At 57.4% G+C, this 17,190-nt stretch overlaps 2 protein-coding genes, 1 long non-coding RNA gene and 1 other non-coding gene across 9 annotated transcripts; 1 reads left to right on the top strand and 3 right to left on the bottom strand.

The window, feature by feature from the left end:
- Window positions 1-12: 12 nt before the first annotated feature.
- Window positions 13-5,450, bottom strand: CERS2 (ceramide synthase 2). Of its 2 annotated transcripts, XM_034071301.1 has the most exons (11): window positions 5,364-5,450; window positions 4,228-4,401; window positions 3,833-3,950; window positions 3,095-3,213; window positions 2,604-2,661; window positions 2,472-2,522; window positions 2,227-2,319; window positions 1,963-2,091; window positions 1,474-1,580; window positions 1,227-1,380; window positions 13-683 (listed from the first exon to the last, which is right to left on the bottom strand). In XM_034071301.1, exons 2-11 carry the CDS (start codon window positions 4,398-4,400, stop codon window positions 561-563), a joined length of 1,125 nt encoding a protein of 374 aa, XP_033927192.1. In that variant the 5' UTR covers window position 4,401; window positions 5,364-5,450; the 3' UTR covers window positions 13-560. The 2 variants fall into 2 exon arrangements, with proteins under 2 accessions (XP_033927192.1, XP_033927191.1); XM_034071300.1 differs by lacking the exon at window positions 5,364-5,450 and having other exon boundaries at window positions 4,228-4,562.
- Window positions 5,451-8,282: 2,832 nt separating this feature from the next.
- PRUNE1 (prune exopolyphosphatase 1) lies at window positions 8,283-12,804 on the top strand. 5 transcript variants are annotated; one of them, XR_004550423.1, is made up of 10 exons: window positions 8,287-8,382; window positions 8,541-8,691; window positions 10,062-10,166; window positions 10,238-10,440; window positions 10,574-10,752; window positions 10,831-10,989; window positions 11,161-11,255; window positions 11,313-11,487; window positions 11,604-11,964; window positions 12,745-12,804. XR_004550423.1 is itself a non-coding variant. In XM_034071297.1 (9 exons), the coding sequence occupies exons 2-8, from the start codon at window positions 8,575-8,577 to the stop codon at window positions 11,925-11,927; spliced, it is 1,473 nt and encodes a 490-aa protein (XP_033927188.1). In that variant the 5' UTR covers window positions 8,283-8,382; window positions 8,541-8,574; the 3' UTR covers window positions 11,928-11,964; window positions 12,745-12,804. The 5 variants fall into 5 exon arrangements, 4 of the variants coding, with proteins under 4 accessions (XP_033927188.1, XP_033927187.1, XP_033927190.1 ...); XM_034071297.1 differs by having other exon boundaries at window positions 8,283-8,382; window positions 11,313-11,964; XM_034071299.1 differs by lacking the exon at window positions 12,745-12,804 and having other exon boundaries at window positions 11,604-12,220.
- Window positions 12,805-14,015: 1,211 nt separating this feature from the next.
- On the bottom strand, window positions 14,016-14,089 carry TRNAR-UCU (transfer RNA arginine (anticodon UCU)). Its single transcript has one exon. It is a non-coding gene; the product is annotated as a tRNA-Arg (tRNA).
- A 652-nt stretch (window positions 14,090-14,741) lies between these two features.
- On the bottom strand, window positions 14,742-16,862 carry LOC117437276 (uncharacterized). The gene is made up of 2 exons (XR_004550424.1): window positions 16,816-16,862; window positions 14,742-15,655 (listed from the first exon to the last, which is right to left on the bottom strand). It is a non-coding gene; the product is annotated as an uncharacterized lncRNA (long non-coding RNA).
- Between the last annotated feature and the right edge of the window lie 328 nt (window positions 16,863-17,190).

Genomic DNA, 17,190 nt, shown 5'->3' with positions numbered 1-17,190 from the left:
AGAGCTCTGGAATTCTCTTTTTCTTCTGGAAGTTTATTAATTGTGAACTTTTCTCCTCTTTTCACCTGTTTCTTTCTTTCTTTTCTTAAAAAACAACAACAAAAGACGGTTTTTGGTCTGTGCTTGGGAATGGTCCTTTCCTCCCTCCCTCGGCGCTGGCACATCCGGATGGAGGCAGGAGACCCGGAGCCGACTCCGGCTCCTTCTGGCATCCAAATAAATAGAGAACAGCAAAAACACCAAAAGGAAGGATTTGGGATGTGAATTTGTGGGGGGGGGGGGGGACCCCAAATCCCATTGGCAAAAGGAAGGGATCCAAACCCCACAGCTCCCATCAGTGTCCCCATGGATCTGCTCCACTCCTCCCTCCCCCCCTGCCCCGGGCTCGGGGCTTCTCCCCGTGTTAGAGGCATCTATGGGATGTGCTTCCCATTGGGATGAGTGGGAAAGGGGAACAACGGGGCCGGAGCGCGGCACCGCAGTGCGTTAAGGCAGCAGTGAAAGGCAGGGAGGGCAGCACCCGGAGGGCACCGGGGCTATGGGGCGCCCCATAGGGGGGGTCAGTCGGTCTTGCGGTGGTTGTTGTTGAGCACTGGGTGCCCATTGGAGAGGGGCCCGTTCTTGTCCTCCTCCTCCTCTGTGTTGTCTGTCTCCTCTCGGTCACTCCGCTCGTCCTCCACCACCTGTGGGTCACCAAGTGTGGGGCTCAGGCACCTGCCCCATTGCGACCACCGTGGGGCTCAGGCACCTTCACCACTGCAACCACCGCAGCCTGACCCACACCATGGGGCTCAGGCACCTGCCCCACTGCAGCCTGACCCACACCGTGGGGCTCAGGCACCTGCCCCATTGCAGCCTGACCCCCACCATGGGGCTCAGGCACCTGCCCCATTGCAGCCTGACCCACACCATGGGGCTCAGGCACCTGCCCCATTGCAGCCTGACCCACACTGTGGGGCTCAGGCACCTGCCCCATTGCAGCCTGACCCCCACCATGGGGCTCAGGCACCTGCCCCATTGCAGCCTGACCTCCACCATGGGGCTGAAGCACCTGCCCCATTGCAGCCTGACCCCCACCATGGGCACCAACCAGACCCACACAGCACCAGAACATCCCATCCCCACCGAGGGCTCTCCGGGATGCAGGAGCCAAACTCAACCCGGCTCCAATCTTTGGGGTTCCCCATCATGTCCATGTGTCCCAGTCCCCCCAGTTCCCTTCTTGCCTTTCCAGTTATGAACTTGTGGGCCATGCGGATGATGAGGTAGGCCCAGAAGATGTGCAGCGCCTGCAGCACGGCCATCATCAGGTTAAAGAAGTAGTAGCCAAAGAAGGCCGGGTAGAGCTCCAGCGGGTACACGATGGTGCAGTGCATGATCCTATGGGAGACACGGCCCCGTTAGGGACCCACATCCTGCTCCTCACACCCCATATGGGCTCCGTGGCTCAGGGTCCTGGTGCTCAGCACTCACCAGAAGGGCAGGATGACCAAGCGGGTGATGATGAAGACGGCAGCAAAGATGATGAAGATGTTGTTGCAGGTGTTCCTCCAACCGGCATAGTTGAACATCTTGGCAGACTGGGGGGGACAGAGAGGGGGACAGAGCTGAAGGTGAAGGGGAGACCTGAGAGCAGCTCCAGAGCCTAAAGGGGCTGAAGGGAACCTGGAGAGGGGCTTGGGATGAGGGATGCAGGGATGGGACAATGGGAATGGCTTGAACCTGCCCGAGGGGAGGCTGAGCTGAGCTCTGAGGCAGAAGCTGTTCCCTGTGAGGGTGCTGAGGCGCTGGCACAGGGTGCCCAGAGGAGCTGTGGCTGCCCCATCCCTGGCAGTGCTCAAGGCACTGGGATTGGAGCATCCTCCAGTGGAAGGGTCCCATCCATCCCATGGAGCTGGATGAGCTCTAAGCCCCCTCCAACCCACCCCATAGCTCCATGGGGTGGCCATGGGGGGGCTGTACCTCCAGCAGGTAGTCGGAGGAGTCATGAAGAGCCATGATGAGTGTCCCTGCACGGATGTAGTTGGCAAACCAGGAGAAGCTGATGAGGATGATGGTGGCCACGTGGTGGATGATCTGCTCCTTGAAGTCCTGCACCAGGAATGGGGCAGCTGGAGCTGGAGCCGGCTCCATGCACCACAACTGCTCCTACCCCACATCCCCCCAGCCCCAAACCCTCATGGGCACAGTGAAGAACCCCCATTGAGCCCCATTGCCCCATCCCACCTTGCGCTTGACATCAGAGGCGATGCTGAAGAGCAGGGACCAGTAGAAGGAGAGCTCGATCATGTAGTACCAGTACTGGGAGGGCAGCATGCTCTGGAACCCAAGACACAGCTCAAGGGCTTGACCCCCTCCTATGGGCACCCCCAGACCCACAGCACCCAAACCCCTTCCTGTGCATCACCAGCACCAGTAGGGACAGCACTGGGGCCTCTGGACCCTGCTGCCCAGGGCAGGATGGAGCTCACCTGGATGGGGTATCCCTTCCACACCTCCCGCAGGTCATAGAACCAGGGTTTCTATGGGATGGGGAGGGGACAGAGAGGGGTTAGAGGGGAGCGGGGGGTTATGGGGCAGGGGAAGGGGGGAGCATCACTTACATCCACTATAACAGCCATGCCAGCAATGAAAGCAAGAAGGTAAAAGGTGAATCTCCAACTGGAAAAAGGAAGCAGAGGGTCCTGAGATGGGCACAGGGTGAGGGAGGGAGAAGGACGGACCCACTGGCCCCATAACCCCCCGGCCCCATGTCCCCCCAGCCACATGGGTGCCCCTGCAGGGTGATGGGGATGGAGATTGTGATGGGGATGGTGACTGGACAATGATGGGGACGGGGACAGGGATGGTGATGGGCACTATGATGGGGATGGTGATGGGGACAATGACAGTGATGGGGACGGTGACAGTGATGGGCACTGTGATGGGCAGGGTGACGGAGATGGTGATGGGGACAATGATGGGGACAATGATGGGGACGGGGACAGGGATGGTGATGGGCACTGTGACTGGGATGGTGATGAGGACGATGGGGATAGGGACAGTGCTGGGGATACTGATGGGGATGGTGACAGGTCCATGCCCTGGCTCTCACCTGGCCTCCCTGAACTTCTTGAGCAGGCTGGGCCGGTCCTGGTTGCGCCGGCGCCGGAACCAGCGCTCCACCTGCCGCACGGTGCAGCCGCTCTTCTTGGACAGCATCTCCACATCCACCTGCGGACAGCGGAGCCGTCACCACCATCACCAGCACCACCACCGTCACCATCATCATCACCACCATCACCACCATCACCACCGTCACCATCATCATCACCACCATCATCACCGTCACCATCATCACCACCATCACCACCGTCACCATCATCACCATCACCATCATCACCATCATCACCACCATCACCATCACCATCATCATCACCATCATCACCATCATCACCATCATCACCATCATCACCATCATCATCACCACCGTCACCACTGTCACCATCATCACCACCATCACCATCATCACCATCACCACCGTCACCATCATTACCATCATCACCATCATCACCACCGTCACCACTGTCACCATCATCACCACCATCACCATCATCACCATCACCACCGTCACCATCATCACCACCGTCACCATCATTACCATCATCACCATCATCACCACCGTCACCACTGTCACCATCATCACCACCATCACCATCATCACCATCACCACCGTCACCATCATCACCATCATCACCATCATCACCACCGTCACCACCGTCACACAGGGACCCTGCTCGTACCCCCCCCATCCACACCGAACCCCATTTGGGGACACCCCCCATCACCTCACCTGCTTGGGGTGCTTGGAGGTGGCCCCATAGAACCTCTCCAGCACCGGGTTGGGGGTGGCTTTTAACCGGATCCTCTCCTTGACGTTCAGCACCGCGGCCAAGGGGGTGGCCACATACCTGGGGGGGAACACAGCACCGGGGGGGTCATTCCGGTGCCGCGGCACCGAACCATGGGGTTCATAGGGCCCCATTAACACCCGTTTTGGTGCCGGTTCCCCCATCCCACCATCAATGCCCCTTTCGGTGCCTGTATCCCCATCCCACCATGGGCTTCGCCAACAAAGCCCCATCTGCTCCCAGCCCTGTAGGATGCCCAGAGCCGGATGGGTGCAGATAGGGGGATATGGGGCAGGACCTCCCAGTGCCACCAGTACAGCACTGGGATGGGACTCACGTCTCAAACAGGTGCCGGACAACGAGGAAGACGAAGGCCATGGGGATGGTGATGTACAGGTCCGAGGCTTTGGCATAGACTCGACCATCCCTGTCCTCGAGGTCGGCCCAGGTCAGGTTCTCCGGCAGCCACAGCCGCTCCCACCAGAAGCAGCCGTACAGGGACTGGAACATACTGGGAAGGAGGCAGGAGGTGATGGGGACACTGGTGCTCAATGCCCCCCCCTGGCTCCGGCACTGCTGGACTCTGCCCCCGGGGGCAGTGGTGGACATTGACCGGAGCTGGGGCACCGGCACCGTGTGTTCCAATGGGAATGGGATGGGGGGAATGGGATGGGGGGAATGGGATGGGGGGAATGGGATGGGGGGAATGGGATATGGGGAATGGGATGGGGGAATGGGATATGGGGAATGGGATACAGGGAATGGGATACAGGGAACGGGATGCAGGGAATGGGATGGGGGGAATGGGATATGGGGAATGGGATACAGGGAATGGGATACAGGGAACGGGATGTGGGGAATGGGATATGGGGAATGGGATGGGGGGAATGGGATACAGGGAATGGGATACAGGGAACGGGATACAGGGAATGGGATACAGGGAATGGGATACAGGGAATGGGATACAGGAACGGGAGCAGCGGGATCAGGATTTGCAACGGGACAATGAGAGCTTTGTGCCTACAGAGGCTCCCGATGGGCACCGGGGGGGGAGCGGAGCCGTCACCGGCACCACCGGGCTCGGTACGGGAGGGGTCTGCGGCCACACCGGGACCGGAGGGGGGGGGTGAAGGCCCCAACGTGGGGCACGGACCGGGGGGGGGGGGGGGAGGGGCTCCGGTTCCCGTTGGAACGGGCATAGGGAGGAGCCGGAACCGGAGCGGGGCTGGGGGGGGGAGGGGCGGGCGGGGGGGGAGGGGGAACCGGAGCCCGGAGCCGCTCCCCCCCCCCCCCCTCCCCCCCCCGGGGGCAGCCCCGGGACGGCGGGGGGGGGGGAGGGGAAGGGACCCGGACCCAGGCCCCGCCCCCCCCGCAGCGGTACCGGGAGCGCCCCCTCCCCCCTCCCCTCCCCCTCCCCCCCCCTCCCCCCCTCCCCTCCCCCCCCCCCTCCCCTCCCGCCCCTCCCCCACTCACGCGCCGCCGCCCGGAGCCGCCGCCGCCTCGCGCCAGGCAGCGGGCGGAGTGACGTCACCGCCAACGCCGACGGCCGCGGGGGGGGGCGGGGCCGCCAGGCCTGAGCTGTCGAGCGCCGAGAGGAGGAGCGGCGCATCCCGGAACAGCCGCACCCCCCCCCGGAGCCGGGCGGAGACACGTAGGGGTGAAGCCTTTATACAGCAGGGGATAAGGGGGGGGGGGTGCACCCCATAACCCACCCCATAAGTGCCCCCCCCATAAGTGCCCCCCCATAAGTGTCTCCCCCATAAGTGCCCACCCCATAAGTGTCCCCCCATAAGTGCCCACCCCATAAGTGTCCTCCCATAAGTGCCCCCCCATAAGTGTCCCCTTGTGGGGGGAACCCCCCGTGTTAAGGCCACTGGAAAGATTGGGGTGATCCCAGCAGTGGGGGGGGGACACGACCCCCCCTTCCTCCATGTATTGTCCCTGGGATCCCACCGAGTGGGACTTGGCTTAGAAATCCTGAAATTTGAGGAAATTTGGCTTAGAAATCCTGAAATTTGAGGAAATTTGGCTTAGAAATCCTGAAATTTGAGGAAATTTGGCTTAGAAATCCTGGAAATTGAGGAAATTTGGCTTAGAAATCCTGGAATTTGAGGAAATTTGGCTTAGAAATCCTGGAAATTGAGGAAATTTGGCTTAGAAATCCTGGAATTTGAGGAAATTTGGCTTAGAAATCCTGGAATTTGAGGAAATTTGGCTGTTCCTGACGGGTTTAGGGCTGGAGCAAAGGGATTTGGGGAGAGGAAAGGAAGGGGATGGAGTCTAATGCCAAACATAGGAGTAGTAGTAGTAATAGTAGTATAACTATTGTCCTTATTTAATGAGTATCAGCACAGAGGTGGAGCAATAAATAACTACAACATTCCCAAGACATGGAAAATGTCATTAATAACCAAATAAAGCAGAATTCCTGCAGGAATAAACCCACAACCAAGGAAATAAAGGCAGAAAATGGGAAGGATAAAGTGGGGGTGAAGGGAATGAATGTGGAGCAATGGGAGGTGAGGAAAGAGCTGAGGGTTATGGGGTAAGGATTGAATAATGGGGTAGGGAATTGCTAAGGAGGAGATGCAGGAATGGGGTCAATGAGAGGGAATGGGGTCAATGAGAGGGAATGGGGTCAATGAGAGGGAATGGGGCTGGAATCTGGGAGGGAAATGGGGAGGAGAAAGAAAGGAATGAAAGGGAAAAAGTAAAATAAAATGAAATTGGGTTAAAAGGAAAATAAAAGGAAAGAATTAAAGGGAAATAATGGGAAATAAAAGGAAATTATGGCAAATAAAAGGAAAGAATGGGAATTAAAGGGAAACAATGGGAATTAAAGAGAAATAAAGGGAAATAAATAAAGTGAATTAAAGGGAAATAATAGTAAATAAATAAAGGGAAATAAAGGGAATTGAGGGGAAATAAAGGGAAATAAGGGGAAATAATGGGAATTAAAAGGAAATAATGGGAAATGAAAGGAAATAAAGGGAAATAAGAGTAAATAATAGGAATTAAAGGGAAATAAAGGGAATTAATGGGAAATAAAGGGAAATAAGAGTAAATAATGGGAATTAAAGGGAAAGGAGGGATGTGAGACCCGGACCGGAGCTGGAATAACCGGCTCGGGGGGGCGGCTCCAGCCCCGCCCCCGCCCCCCCGTACCGGGGTCCGTGTCCCCCCCCCCTCCGGTGTTACCGGTCCCGCAGCCCCCGGCCCCGCTTACGGTGCAGCCGCTGCCTTCGGTCGTCCGTGTCCCGACTGCTCCTTCCATCCTTATCCCTCTTTATTCCTCCTTATCCCTCTTTATTCCTCCTTTTTCCTCCTTTTTCTTTCTTTTTCCTTCTTTTTCCTTCTTTTTCCTCCTTTTTCCTTCTTTTTCCTTCTTTTTCCTTCTTTTTCTTTCTTTTTCCTTCTTTTTCCTTCTTTTTCCTTCTTTTTCCTCCTTTTTCCTTCTTTTTCTTTCTTTTTCCTTCTTTTTCCTTCTTTTTCCTTCTTTTTCCTCCTTTTTCCTTCTTTTTCCTCCTTTTTCCTTCTTTTTCCTCCTTTTTCCTTCTTTTTCCTTCTTTTTCTTTTTCCTCCTTTTTCCTTCTTTTTCCTTCTTTTTCCTCCTTTTTCCTTCTTTTTCCTTCTTTTTCCTCCTTTTTCCTTCTTTTTCCTTCTTTTTCCTTCTTTTTCCTTCTTTTTCCTTCTTTTTCCTTCTTTTTCTTTCTTTTTCCTTCTTTTTCCTTCTTTTTCTTTCTTTTTCCTTCTTTTTCCTTCTTTTTCCTTCTTTTTCTTTCTTTTTCTTTCTTTTTCCTTCTTTTTCCTTCTTTTTCTTTCTTTTTCCTTCTTTTTCCTTCTTTTTCCTTCTTTTTCTTTCTTTTTCCTTCTTTTTCCTTCTTTTTCCTTCTTTTTCCTCCTTTTTCCTTCTTTTTCTTTCTTTTTCCTTCTTTTTCCTTCTTTTTCCTTCTTTTTCCTCCTTTTTCCTTCTTTTTCCTCCTTTTTCCTTCTTTTTCCTCCTTTTTCCTTCTTTTTCCTTCTTTTTCTTTTTCCTCCTTTTTCCTTCTTTTTCCTCCTTTTTCCTCCTTTTTCCTTCTTTTTCCTTCTTTTTCCTCCTTTTTCCTTCTTTTTCCTCCTTTTTCCTCCTTTTTCCTTCTTTTTCCTTCTTTTTCCTCCTTTTTCCTTCTTTTTCCTCCCTTTTCCTTCTTTATTCCTGCTCTTTTCTTCTGTATTCCTGCTTTTCCCCTCTTTCTTCCTCCTTTCCCTTTATTCCTTCCCCCTTCCTATTGCCGTTTTCCTCCTTTATTCCTCCTTTTTTCCTCCCTTTCCTCCACTTTTCCCCTTCTTTATTCCCCTTTCCCTTCATTATCCCTCCTCTTTCCCTTCCTTCTCCCTCCTTCCCCCTCTCCCTCCGCCGGGATTGACGGGACGAGGAGGAGGAGGAGGCAGAGGAGGGGTGGGAAGCGGAGGCAGCGGCGCCGCTTCCCTATGGGAATCCCGACGCTTCCCGGTGCCTTTCCCAACCGAGACCCAACATCACCGGGATATTCCCGTTTTAACGCCCGGTGTTGGATGGGATGGGGATGGGGGGGGGTTAAAGGGGAGGGGTTTTAGGGGGGTCAATGGAGGGGGGGGGGTCAATGGGGGTGACCACGACCATCACCGCAGCCTCAAGCCTCGGCAATGGGACCCGGCGCAGGGGATGCTGGGAAGGGGGCGGGTCCGTCCCGTCCCGTGGCGTAACCGGTTGTACCGGAGCCGCATCCGGAGCGGAGCTGGGATGGAGACGTTCGTGCAGCGGAACCGGGAGGCTCTGCAGGTAACGGGGGGGAATGGGGTGGTCAGGGGGATGGGGGGGACTGGGATGGGCAAGGGGTTGGGATACAGGGGAACTGGGATGGGCAAGGGATTGGGATACAGGGGAACTGGGATGCTGAGCGGATGAGGGTGCAGAGGTTGAGGGAGCATGGGGGGGAATTGGGGTGATCAGGGGATTGGGGTGCCCGAGGGATTGGGATGCGGAGGAACTGGGATGCTCAGGGGATGAGGGTGTGGAAGTTGAGGGTGCGGGGGGGGAACTGGGGTGCTGAAGGGATTGGGATGTGGGGGAACTGGGATGCTGAGTGGATGAGGGTGCAGAGGTTGGGGTGCAGGAGAAGGAACTGGGATGCTCAGGGGATTGGGGTGCAGGGACTTGGGGCTCATCGGGACTGGGTGTTCACAGGAGCAGGGTGCTGGGGGAATTGGGGTGCCCAAGGGGGTGCAGGGGAGGGAACTGGGGTGCTCAGGGGATTGGGGTGCAGGAGTTTGGGGTTCATGGGGGAGCAGGGAGCTCAGAAGCTGGGGGAACTGGGACACAGGAGTTTAGGGTGCAGGGAGGGAATTGGGATGCTCATGGCATTGGGGTGCAGGGGTTTGAGGGGCAGGAGGGAGCAGGATGCAAGGGCTTAGGGTGCATGGGGAATTGGGGTACCCATGGGAGGGGGTGCAGGGGGATTGGGGTACCCATGGGATTGGGGTGCAGGTTGCAGCAGGGCTGTGTCCCCAGGGGAGCAAGGAGACTGGGCTCCCAGTGTTGGAACTGGGGTGCAGGCACACACACAATGGGGTGCATCAGGACCCTTCCTTGGGGTGCACCCACATCCCCTGCAGAGAGGGCTCAGGCTGTGCTGACACAGCCACACTGGGGCCCCCCCAAAGCCATGGGGGCTCCCCAGCACCCCCAGCCCTGTCCCTGCTCCCCCAGCACCGGGTACTGGTTCCCAGTTACCACCACCAGTGGCTCTCGCCTGTTTCCTCCCTTGGCTTCCACTGAATCTGGGTCATGGCATCAACTCCTTGTCCCCAAACCCAGGGCCTGGAGACGAGGGGGCTCCATGGGGTGTGATGGGATAGGTGCCAGCACCCAGGGATGGGGCATGTGGGGGTGACGCTGCCATGGTTTGGCAGGAAAAGGGGGTGCAATGTTGTCCTTTGGGGGACAGGCAGCTCTGCCAAAGACACTCTGTGCTGTGACAGCATTCCCGACGTTGGGAATGTCCCAGTGTTCCCGTTGTCCTTGGGGCCTCCGGTTTCACACACGTGCCCCAAAAACGTGGCTTCTGTGCCAGAAACGGCTCCGGCCGGAGGGTTATGGGATGTCCGGAGCTGCCGGATCCCTCAGTGCTCCCTGATGCCTCCATCCCACAGGAGCACATCCGGCACCACCGGCACATCCACGTGGTGATGGGCAACGAAGCCTGTGACCTGGACTCCACCGTCTCAGCCATGGCCCTGGCCCATTACCTGGCACAGGTGATGCTCGGGTGCGGTACTGGGGTACCCAGGGCTCGGGGACCCCTCACCGGTACCACCGCCTGCCCCAGACCTCCCCGGATCCCACAGCCTTCATCCCGGTGCTGAACATCCCCCGGTCCGAGCTCCCGCTGCGCACGGAGACCACGTTCCTGCTCCGGGATCACGGCATTCCCAGCGCATCCCTCATCTGCCGGGATGAGATCGACCTGGATGGGCTGCACCGTGCTGGGATCCTCACCCTCACCCTGGTTGACCACAATGTCCTGCCCCGGTGAGCATGGGGGGTACTGGGACAACTGGGGTCAGGTTTGGCCTCAGGGTGGGTGAAGCTGTTCCCTTTGTGGGGTGTTTTAGGGCAGGATTTGGGGCATGAATGGAGCTTCCCCATCCCCATCTCCCCCCAGCACTGACGCAGCCCTGGAGGATGCTGTGGTGGAGGTCCTGGACCACCGGCCGCTGGAACGGCCTCGAGGCTGCCCAGTGACCGTGGCACTGGTGGGGTCCTGTGCCACACTGGTGACCGAGCGCATGGCACAGGGACCCCCGGGGGTGCTGGACAGGACCACGGCCGCTCTGCTGCATGGTGAGCATGGGGTGGTCCTCAATGCACTGCAATGGGGGTCAGGGATGGGTGATGGATGGGTCCCATTGTCCCCTACAGCCACCATCATCCTGGACTCCATCAACCTGAGCCCAGCCGCTGGCAAGGTGACACCAAGGGATGTGGCCTGTGTATCCCTGCTGGAGGAGAGGTTCCCTGACCTGCCAGACCGGGACACCCTCTTCAGGACCCTGCAGACAGCCAAGTTTGATGTGTCGGGTCCGTGCCCGGGGTGCTGGGATGCACTGGGATGCACTGGGATGTACTGGGATGTACTGGGATGCACTGGGATGCACTGGGATGCACTGGGATGCACTGGGATGTACTGGGATGCACTGGGACAGCCCCATCTCCCTGGGATCAAGGACTGAGATCCCCTTTGGCTCCCAGGGCTGAGCACGGAGCAGATGCTGCGGAAGGACCTCAAAGTCCTCTCCGGTGATGAGCTGGTCCTTGCCATCAGTGCCATCTATGTGGGGCTGGAGGTGAGAGCCGGCAAGGGGGGAACCGGTGGCACGATGGTGGCACTGGGGTGATGCCAGCACCTCTCCCATCCAGGCCTTCCTGCACAGACCTGGGTTGCTGCAGGACCTGGATGCTTTCTGCCAAGCTCAGGGCTATATGGGGCTGGTGGCCATGATCGTCCCATACAACGAGAGCCAGGAGCTCAGCCGGCAGCTCATGGTTTACAGCCAGCACCAGAACCTCCGCAGTGCCGTGAGATGGGGGCCGGGACCCCAAACCCCATAGACAGGGGCTGGGGTGGCAGCCAGGCTGTGGCTCACCCCAAAACCCGCTGGGTTCGGGGCATTAACCCCATTCCCCCTTTCCAGGTGTGCCGGGCGCTGGAGGAGGCCACAGCACCAGCTCTGCACCTCCAACCCATCCCGACCCCATGGTCCTGCATCACTGCCTACAACCAGGGCAATGCTTTGGCATCGAGGAAGAAGGTGCTGCCCATCCTCAAGGCAGCGCTGGCAGCGCCCGGTGCTGCCATGGGGGGGCCGGAGGAGGAGGTGGTGCCACCACCCACCCCTATGAACAGCCTGGTGGAGGAGAGCCCCCTGGCACAGGCTGTGCCCCCCATCTGCCCCCATGATGTCCTGGAGCGCGTCAGCCGCATCGCTGTGGGGCAGCCCCCCGGCTCCCCCAAGTAACAGCATCAGCGCCCCATGGATGGGGGGTCCATACAAGGTGGGGGCATGGTGGGGTGTTTGGGGCTCCCCCATAGGGATGGGGTCCCATTGCAGTTCGCACCCCCAGTCCTGCTGGGGTTTGGTCCTCCCAGGTGGGATTTTGGGGACCCCATGGGCATTAGGGCAGCAGCACTCACATGCACTTTAACAAAGGCATTGGGGGGGCAAGGGGGGTGTTAATGGTGGTGGGGCTGGATGTGCAGCCACCCCAATGCTGTACCCATGTGCTCCCAGGATTAAACTCCCCTCCTGGACTCTTGGCTCGTGCCTCTTCTATTGCAATGGGTCCAATGCTGCCCCATTCACCCCATGGGGGTCCCCTCTTCTTTTGGGGTGCAGCCTCCCTGAGGGGTGTTTGCCTTGGTGCCATGCACAGGACAAGGGGCTGGAGGACAGTGTGGGTCTGGGTATGGTGCAGCCCCACAACCAGGTCCTCCCCATGGGGTCAGCAGGTCCCCCCAAGCTGCCCCCATCAGCTCCTGGCCCCTTCTGAAGGTCCTGCAGCTGAAAGGGGTTTGAAATGGGGCTGAAGTTCCCTTTCCACTTCCCACTGCCTGCTGGTGCTGTGGAAGGCAGCAGGGACCTGGTGGTGTCCCCATCCCTTTGCAAGCAACCCCAACAGCTCCCACACCACAGGGATCTGGGCTTGCTTGGCCACATGTGCAAGGAAAACACACATCCCACCCTCTGTTCCTTGTAGGGTACATGGGATCCATGCCCTGTCTCCCTCATCCCTACTGGGGTGCATCCATGCTCACTGTGTGTCCTCTCTGAACAGCCTCCTTCAGCCTTCCAGGATGTCCTGGATGTCCTGGATGTCCTGGATGTCCTGGATGTCATGGATGTCCTGGATGTCCTGGATGTCATGGATGTCCTGGATGTCATGGATGTCATGGATGTCATGGATGTCCTGGATGTCATGGATGTCATGGATGTCATGGATGTCCTGGATGTCCTGGATGTCATGGATGTCAGGGATGTCCTGGATGTCCTGGATGTCCTGGATGTCCTGGATGTCAGGATGTCATGGATGTCAGGGATGTCCTGGATGTCAGGGATGTCCTGGATGTCCTGGATGTCCTGGATGTCCTGGATGTCATGGATGTCATGGATGTCATGGATGTCAGGATGTCATGGATGTCATGGATGTCATGGATGTCAGGATGTCCTGGATGTCGGGATGACCACAGGTGCAGTTCCAAGCAGCACCAGGGATGCTCTTCCCACCAGGCTGAGCTCCAAGTGGCAGCAATGAGCAGGTCCTGGCATGACCCACAGCAGATCCCAGAGCACCCTCTGTGTTCAGGCACAAGCATCCCTGCTCCGAGCAGCTCTCCAGAGCTGAGCCTCCATCACACACCAACAACACACACTTCCCTCTGACGAGTCCCAGTTCAGCACTTCTCCAACACCAGTAACCCCTGGAATAGCCTGGAAAACCCATCACCTCCCAGTCCCTGCTCTCACCACAGCTCCCCTCCCTCCCTTCTCCCTATTGACAGCAATCAGATTCCATACTAACAACCTGGAACATCCATGAAAGAGAAAGAAGAGTCACTTTGGTACCCAGGAAGAGGAACCTCTATGGGGATGTGTTTGTCAGCAAACCTGCATCTTCTAACTAAACCCATGCCAAAATAAGGGCATTTGCAACGAGTTTCTCTAAGGTGGGATGCACAATGTGGCCCTATGTTATTTCTGCCACAGATTTGAGGGAAAGAAGCAAAAAGGCCCCGTTTACCCCAAGAAACCTCAGCAGAAGGCTCTAAAGCTCTGCCTCAGCACCTGATTCCCAATGGGAAGCCCAGGACTGTTCTGATGGAGGTAGTGAGGATGGGAGGGGGCAGAAGCAGGGTTAGAACACCCGGAGGTACCAAAAGGAATGAGGATGATGAGGGAGCTGTGTTAGGAGCACAGGAGTGTTCATGTGCATCAGAGGGATGTCAGATGGGTCATTGTCATCCTCACCTATGGAGCCCTGGGGGGGGGGTTTGAATGGGACCTGGGGGGGGGTGGGCATGAAAAGAAAAGAGCCACCTGCCTGGAGATCATCTCTGCCGGGACTCGAACCCGGAACCTCTGGATTAGAAGTCCAGCGCGCTCGTCCATTGCGCCACAGAGACCTCACCACGGCTGCAGCATCCGCTCCGCAACTGAAATATGCCACATCTCCATCACCAGCATCACCAGCATCACCAGCATCACCAGCATCACCAGCATCACCGGCACCGGAGGCAGGAGGGGAGCCGGTACCCTGCTCCATCCCCATTGTACATCCCCACCTCCAGCATCCCTGCTTCCATAGGAGGTACCGCGGGATGAGCTGCATCCGCGCAGCAGCAGGGATGCAGCAAAAACCTGGATGCAGGCTCCTCTTCCCATAGCATCTCCTGCTTGCCTGAGGGCAGAGCTAAAGCCTGGAGGAGTGAATTGCTGCATCTCCCTCAGCAGCATCCTCAGTGCAGAGCCAAGGGAGAGGCAGATGAAAGAGGATTTAGCTCTGACAGGAGGATGAAAGCTGTTTGTCACCATGAAAAATGCAGGATCCTGTGGTTGGAGCACAGAAAGCAAAGGAAAAGCAGCTCCCGTGGGTTTGTTTCCAAGCATCTGTCAATCAGGGCTTGAATGTTGCCCTGTGTGCAGCTCCCATTAGCAAAACGGCATCAAAACACCAGGAAATCTCCTTTTCCATCCACTGAGCTGCTATTAGCAATGGATCAGGCTCTGTGGCATGATGCTTGCTGGGAACAAACCCGTCTGCATTGCTGAACTGCAGGGATTTTAGGGTATTTACTCCTCAATAGGCTCCTTAGGAAAGGCAGGACATTAACATGCTCACAGCATTAACCCCAGCACATCCAACGCAAACCCAATGAGTTGGGGTTCCCTTTGCCTGATGCTCTGAGGCTTTGGATGCATTGAGGCTTCCCTTGACAGTGAAATCCAGCCTGAAGTGATGGGAATGAAGGCAGAGGTTTAACTTGTGCCAGACCAACCCCCTCCTGCTGCAAGAGACACCCATAAACCAACAACCCTGGAGGTAAAGAACACCATGAACCGACTGTAATCCCCCTGAGCCAGCTCAAGGGGTAGAAAACACCTCTCTGCAGGGTGAGCAAAGGTTGGGGTTCATGAACGTCACCCAAACCATCCCATTCAGGCCAAGCCATAAAGCAGCCATACAGAAGAGAAGGGAAGGAACAAACCCCACACAGCACAGGCACCTCCAGCCCTTCCAATGGGATGTTTGGGGGGCTGCACCCCAAACACGGTGTTACCAAGCATGGAGATGAAGCATTCAAGGGCACAGAGCTCAGCAGTGACTTTATGGGTCAGTTGGGGTTTGAAGAACCCCTATTCCCCCTCATTGAGCTGAATTAGGGCTTGTTTGAGCTCTGCCTTTCCCTTCTGCTCTCATACAGTATCACAGGGCACCCCCTGAGAGCCCTTTCCTCCTCCTTGTCCCAGCACAAGGACACGGCCACAAGGCACCAAAGCCCCATAACAAATAGCAGGAAGCAATGAGCAGCTTCCAGGTCCCTGGAACACCATCCAGGCAGCTCCATACCTGCAGGGACTTGCCCAGTGCTCCCCCAGTACTGCCTGTCCCTGTTCCATCCATGCTTGGGAAGCAGAGATAGGCACAAGCAGGTTATTCCTGGCGCTGGAGGATGCCAACACACCCGTTCCTATGGGAAGAGACAATGGAGTTCAGTCAGCTGCATGTTCTGAGGCACGAGCATCTTGAGATGCAGAGGGAGGTGTTGCTACAGCCAATGTCCCCAGCACAAACTGGTCCCCACAGCATCAAACCATTCACTGCCAGCAGGCAAACCACAAGCCATGAGCCAGGATGTGGTGGAACAGGGTGAACCAAACCCATTTATTCCCTTAGAAACAGCAGGGAGAGGCCTTTGTGGGACACAGCCTGAAGCAGGAGCATGGATGTCTCTATGGAGCAGGATGATGCCACCTCCATCATCAGCACTGGGATCCCAAAGCCTCTTTGCCCACTCCATGCACAGCAAACCCTCCTCAGGGCTGGGCTGCTCTGTGCCATCCGTGGCTATGGCTTATAGAGCATCCCCTCAGAAACCAAGGACCAGCCCCACCGGGCTAAGGATGGGGTTAGAAGCTGAGTGCTTGCAGGGCACCAAGCCCAATAACCCCATAGAAACAATGGGAATGGGTTTTCCCTAGATCCTAGTGTTGGGATGCAGTCACTGACACCATCCCAACGGAGCAATCACCACCACCCTGTACACAGAGGGGATGGGAACCTTCCAGAGCCCAGAAATCCACAGAAACCAAGGATATCATGGAATCAACCAGGGTGGAAAAGAGCTTTCGGCTCATCCAGTCCAGCCCTGTTCTGATGCTGAGCACCCTGTGGGGCAGGATTTGGTCCTCAGCTCCATCTGAACCTGCCCTGGTGCAGCTTGAGGCCGGTTCCTCTTGTCCCATCCCTTGTTCCTTGGGATCAGAGCCCAGCCCCTCCTGGCTCCATGCTCCTGTAGGGACCCATCGGACCCCCCCTTCTCCATCGGACCCCCCCATGTTCCCCATCCCTTATGCCCCAGCCCCATTGCCCTCCCCTGACCCCACTCCAGCTCCTGCAGTGACGGCCCCGGAGCCGCGCACCGGATCCATGGGGATTATCCCTTCCCGTCTGCTCCAGCCCCAAACGTCCCCCCCCCCCCCATGGTGTCGGTGCCTCAGTTTACCCACTCACCCGTGACCCCCATTCCCGTTGCCTCCTTCCCGACCCCTGCGGCTCCTTCGGACCAAAACCTTCCACTTTTGCCTCTTTCCTCCCCAAAACCCCATCCCGGCCTCACCCCTCACTCACCTCCTTGTCCCACCGGGGACACCGTCACCCTCCTCCGCTCCGCACCCCCCGGCCGGGGCCTCATCCTGCTCCGACCTCCCCCGGCTCCGCCTCGCTCCCTCTGTTCCGGCTCTTCCCCTTTGTCCCCTCTCGTCCTGCCCTTTCCGCCCGGCCCGGCCGGAGTTTCCATGGGGATGGAGGCGGTGGTTGGGGCTGGGCGAGGGGGGGACACGGAGGAGGGACCCCGAGGCTGCCGCTGCCATCGGAGCCCTCGGGGGTGGGTCGGTGCTTGGGCCCCGTCCGTGCTTCGGGGACGCAAAGCACCCGAATAACCCTCCCCAACCCCGTCCTGCAGCCCTGGGCTCCGGTCGTGGCTCCTCTCGTTGGAACAGGCAT

Source organism: Melopsittacus undulatus, chromosome 20 (assembly GCF_012275295.1).
Source record: "Melopsittacus undulatus isolate bMelUnd1 chromosome 20, bMelUnd1.mat.Z, whole genome shotgun sequence".
Lineage (NCBI taxonomy): Eukaryota > Metazoa > Chordata > Aves > Psittaciformes > Psittaculidae > Melopsittacus > Melopsittacus undulatus.
This window is presented reverse-complemented; position numbering and strand designations above follow the sequence as displayed.

Coding starts and splice junctions, on each gene's coding strand:
- CERS2 (XM_034071300.1), bottom strand. CDS start 4,499: ATGTCCACCACTGCCCCCGGGGGCAGAGTCCAGCAGTGCCGGAGCCAG. Junction 2,320..2,471: donor GGAAGGGATACCCCATCCAG/GTGAGCTCCATC, acceptor CTTGGGTTCCAG/AGCATGCTGCCCTCCCAGTA. Junction 1,581..1,962: donor CCTCCGACTACCTGCTGGAG/GTACAGCCCCCC, acceptor TGTCCCCCCCAG/TCTGCCAAGATGTTCAACTA.
- PRUNE1 (XM_034071297.1), top strand. CDS start 8,575: ATGCTGGGAAGGGGGCGGGTCCGTCCCGTCCCGTGGCGTAACCGGTTG. Junction 8,692..10,061: donor GGAACCGGGAGGCTCTGCAG/GTAACGGGGGGG, acceptor TCCATCCCACAG/GAGCACATCCGGCACCACCG. Junction 10,441..10,573: donor GACCACAATGTCCTGCCCCG/GTGAGCATGGGG, acceptor ATCTCCCCCCAG/CACTGACGCAGCCCTGGAGG.